This window comes from Myotis brandtii, unplaced genomic scaffold, assembly GCF_000412655.1.
Source record: "Myotis brandtii unplaced genomic scaffold, ASM41265v1 scaffold469, whole genome shotgun sequence".
Classification (NCBI taxonomy): Eukaryota; Metazoa; Chordata; class Mammalia; order Chiroptera; family Vespertilionidae; genus Myotis; species Myotis brandtii.
The window spans coordinates 1,566,650-1,570,968 of record NW_005367911.1 but is presented as its reverse complement, the minus strand read 5'-3'; the positions used below and the strand labels follow the sequence as shown (position 1 = coordinate 1,570,968).

General features: G+C 35.7%; 1 protein-coding gene across 2 annotated transcripts in view; it reads left to right on the top strand.

Annotated features, from left to right (window-relative positions):
• Window positions 1–4,319, top strand: part of PRKAR1A (protein kinase, cAMP-dependent, regulatory, type I, alpha) — a 19,669-nt gene that overhangs the window by 11,060 nt on the left and 4,290 nt on the right. For both annotated transcript variants that reach the window (XM_005875766.2, XM_005875767.2), the window contains exons 6-9: window positions 762–808; window positions 1,517–1,675; window positions 2,749–2,809; window positions 3,870–3,991. In XM_005875766.2, the coding sequence (XP_005875828.1) occupies window positions 762–808; window positions 1,517–1,675; window positions 2,749–2,809; window positions 3,870–3,991 (389 nt within the window). The remainder of the gene's footprint in view (window positions 1–761; window positions 809–1,516; window positions 1,676–2,748; window positions 2,810–3,869; window positions 3,992–4,319) is intronic.

Genomic DNA, 4,319 nt, shown 5'->3' with positions numbered 1-4,319 from the left:
TTTTTATTTTTTACAGAGAGGAAGGGAGAGGGATAGAGAGTTAGAAACATCGATGAGAAAGAAACATCAATCAGCTGCCTCCTGCACAACCCCTACTGGGGATGTGCCCACAACCAAGGTACACGCCCTTGACCGGAATCGAACCTGGGACCTTTCAGTCTGCAGACTGATGCTCTATGCACTGAGCCAAACTGGTTAGGGCTATCCTTCATATTATTAATCACATATAAAATAAAGTAGGAAATAAGCATGACTATTTCCTCCATCATGTAGTTCTCTATGAGGTTTTATACCTTCTAATGATTCTTAACCTTTTTGCCCACATACACTAACATGGATCTATTCTTTTGGGTCCCTCCCCACCTTTTGCCTTTCTTATGTACTCTTGATATCTTTGTGGGTCTTTATGATCCATATATTTTCCTATTTTTGACAGCCTGATATTTTATTACTTATTTGGGTTCTTATGTTGTTACAGATAATAGGCAGTTAATATTTTTGCACACACACAATGGCTGTTTTTGAAGTTATCTTTCAGAGGTATTTTTCATCATGAGATGACTGAAAATTCGATCAATTTTATGATTTTTTAAATATGTTACTGGACTTTTTTCCCTTGAAAGATTGTGTTAATTTATAACACACTCTCTTCTCTCATAGTAGAACTGGAAATAAGTTTATTTCACATTAATTTCATAGTTTCTTTTGTGTTTCTTTAATTTGTAAAATGCTTCTAACTTTTTTACTCTCCTCTCCTTTAGGTGATGAAGGGGATAACTTCTATGTGATTGATCAAGGAGAGATGGATGTAAGATTTAATAAGAGCAAAAATATGTTGATAATTTTAAAAGTCAGTGTATTGATATATATTGCTTCTAAGAGTTTCTGAAGGGCTGTTTCAGCCTTTGTATGTTAATTCCATCAGTACTTTTGCCAAATATTTTAATGACACAGAAACTTTTTAAAGGTAATTTTCTTTAGGTAGACATGCAGTTCAGAAATTTTGCTGGAGTAATGGTTAAGTCGTGCATGTGTGCTGTGGAGTAAGACAGTGTAAGGGAGACTCTAGACCCCGTCATTAGTTATGAGACTTGGTACAACTTTTTTGATTCTGTAAGTTTTGTTAATAAATGAAATGAGGTACTAATGGCATTGTTCTCAGGATTATTAGAAAACTCAGTGCCTTATGCAAGTGAAATGCTTATTAGCACAGTGCTCAGCACAGTACTCTGTAAATGTGGATGGTTTTTATTAATGCTTGCTTCATCTTTCTGCCCTGATCATCAGTTGAGTGAGTACTTTTTTCTTATTAGATGATTAAACCAGGTAAATCACAGACACTCTGAACTGAACTCATTGTCAGAAGTCAAGTATTTTGCTCTGCTATGTATTGAAAACATAGTATATTCTATTTTAAAACAAGTTCAGGATTCGGACCCCTAAAAAAGGTTTGCCTGTTTTTAATACTTAGATATTTGTGTATTTAGGAAAAAAGCAATTGTCATTTGCATTTTAGGTCTATGTCAACAATGAATGGGCAACCAGTGTTGGGGAAGGAGGAAGCTTTGGAGAACTTGCTTTGATTTATGGAACACCTCGAGCAGCCACTGTCAAAGCTAAGACAAATGTGAAATTGTGGGGTATTGACCGAGACAGCTATAGAAGAATCCTTATGGTAAGACAATGGTTTTTGAAATGTGATTTAGACTACCTGTCCATGTAACTAATGTTTAAATTGAATAATATCACCAAATTAAAATGAGAATATTACTTTTAATGATTGAGTGCTTTACATTGAGCCCAGTTTAGCACTATTCATTGTACCATTTGAGACAGTCATTTTTTAGAACAAAAGTTTGACCAGGAATAACATGGGGAACAATGTAGTGTATATGAAATGGTCAGCTTACCTTTGTAATTCTCTCCACTTGCTGATAGGCACATCTTCACTTGCCCACTCTTTACACGTCATAGATAGTCTGATAGCTGCTGCTTCTAAGTGCATAAAGTTCTTTAAGGCTATTCAGAAGGAATCAGCTCCCTAAACTGAAAGTGGGTTATCAGTAATGAAAATGTCATGTTCCCACTCACTAAAGGAATAAACAAAATAACAAAACCTTTGGAACATTCTGATGATGTAGTCGGACTTTTTGAGAACTTGGTGGCAAATTAATAGAGTAGCTTTGGATGTTTAAGTCCCAGATGACGGCATTAGTCACCTTGAATGGTTTTCTAAATTTGTGCAGAGTCTATGTGCTATTTGACAATATGCAGTTAGATGTACTTTGAAAATTTTCTGTATTTGGGGTATAGATGTGTGTGTATATATCAATCTTTATAAGTATATAAATTGCCAAGGCAATTGTGTAAGGAATGTTTATTGTAGGGTACTGTGTTGTTCCCCTTTTCCTATATGTTTACTTATATATATTTATATTTAACAAACGTTGCAGATAAGACAATTTGGCACTTTGGGGGGGCGGGGAGAGGGCTGTAAGTGGTAGCAGTTTTATTTTTTTTCCTTCCGTGGAGGATTGGAGTTACGGGGAACAACCCTGAGCTGGAAATATATTCAGCTATAGTCACATGAAGAAAAATAATCATGTATCAAGAAGCAGCAAGCTGTGACTTTTCTCTCTCTTAATTTACTTGAAACTTAGTATCTATTCTTCCACAGCATTATTTGATAATTACACATTTTTTGACATGATGTTTTTTGTTTTTGTGTATGTGTGTGTTTTTTTATAGGGAAGCACCCTGAGAAAGCGGAAGATGTATGAGGAGTTTCTTAGTAAAGTGTCTATTTTAGGTGAGTTTTGGAAGATGGCATAGAGAATTATTAAGTTGAAGTGTTAGCTATTCTTAAGCAGAATCTATTGTATTTCATAAAAACTACTCTAGTTATCAATTCTGTTTTTACTAATAGTAACATAAAACACATGGAATACGGAGTTAAAGTGTACCCAGAAGTAATTTTAAAGTTTGCTTAACTTGCTAGTATATGACAAACCTTAGAAAAGATTGGAGCTGGGAGAAGCTTTCTGGAATATGTGCTACTCCCTTCTCCTGGAGAGACAGAAGGGCTGAGTGTCCTCTTCCTGACTCTGGACATTTACACTTGTTCCTCCTGTGACGTCTGTCTCTGTTGCTTCATCAGTGAGTTTATTGGTTAAGGAAAGATTTTCAAGAATGTATTTCCTCTGTAGAAAGATGAGGTGTTATATGCTTTCTCTGAAAAAATGCTGCAAGTTTTGTTGAAATTTTGGAGGTATGTCTATGTGTTGCTACAACCATTGAGAGGGTAAATGGCAGTTTTTATAAGGTAGGATGCCTTCTGCCATTGTTTTGTTATAGTGAATTGATTTCCACCCTCCCACCACCTTATTTGTCCTTTCTCTGAAATAATTACATTTGCTTAGTGTCTTGGGTGTTAACTTTTGTTCCAAAGGTCAAACTATTTTCTACTTCTTGTTAGTTTGATAAGTTAATTCAACTGAGGATTTAAATAGATAAATGACTTCTATAAACCTCTGGAATAATATGGATGGTGACACTCCATATTACTTTTGGGTGATGGCAGCCTTTAGGAATACATAATGATTACATTTTCAATTCCTTTACCATTGGGTGCATTTGGTCTAAATTAACCTGGTCACTGGGGCTGCTGAAGTAAAGACCTAAGGGTTATCTATGAGTAATCGGAGGATCTTGCTGAGACTAGAGGTAATTGAAGATAGGCACCATGTTTCATGTGAGACACTCACCGAGTATTGAATGGGCATGGCTATGTGGTTGATTCTCTTTATACTTTTTGTTTTGAAGTTTTTAACAATACTGAATTATGAGAAATTGTAATTCTTACTTTTCAGAATCCTTGGACAAGTGGGAACGCCTCACAGTAGCTGATGCATTGGAACCAGTCCAGTTTGAAGATGGGCAGAAGATTGTGGTGCAGGGAGAACCAGGGGATGAGTTCTTCATTATCTTAGAGGTAAAGGACTTTGCATTTGATACTTTTAGAAGTTGCACACTATAAGAGAAAAAAAGGGTTAATTCTTATTTACACCCTTAGGTTTAAAGAATATCTGACAGTTTTATTTAAAAATTGCCTTTCATCTTGGAATGCAGTTGTTCGTTTTTCTGTCAGACCACCACATTTTAAATGTGTTTGAGTCAGAATTCTGGAAGGGCTCTTCATGAAGTAATTGCCCAATTCTGGCCTGCTGAAATTAACCCCCCTTATGCAAGCCAAACAAGCTATCAGCATAGCCAACTATAATGATTCTGCACCATCTTTGTTAAAATTGTGTGTTTGGGGG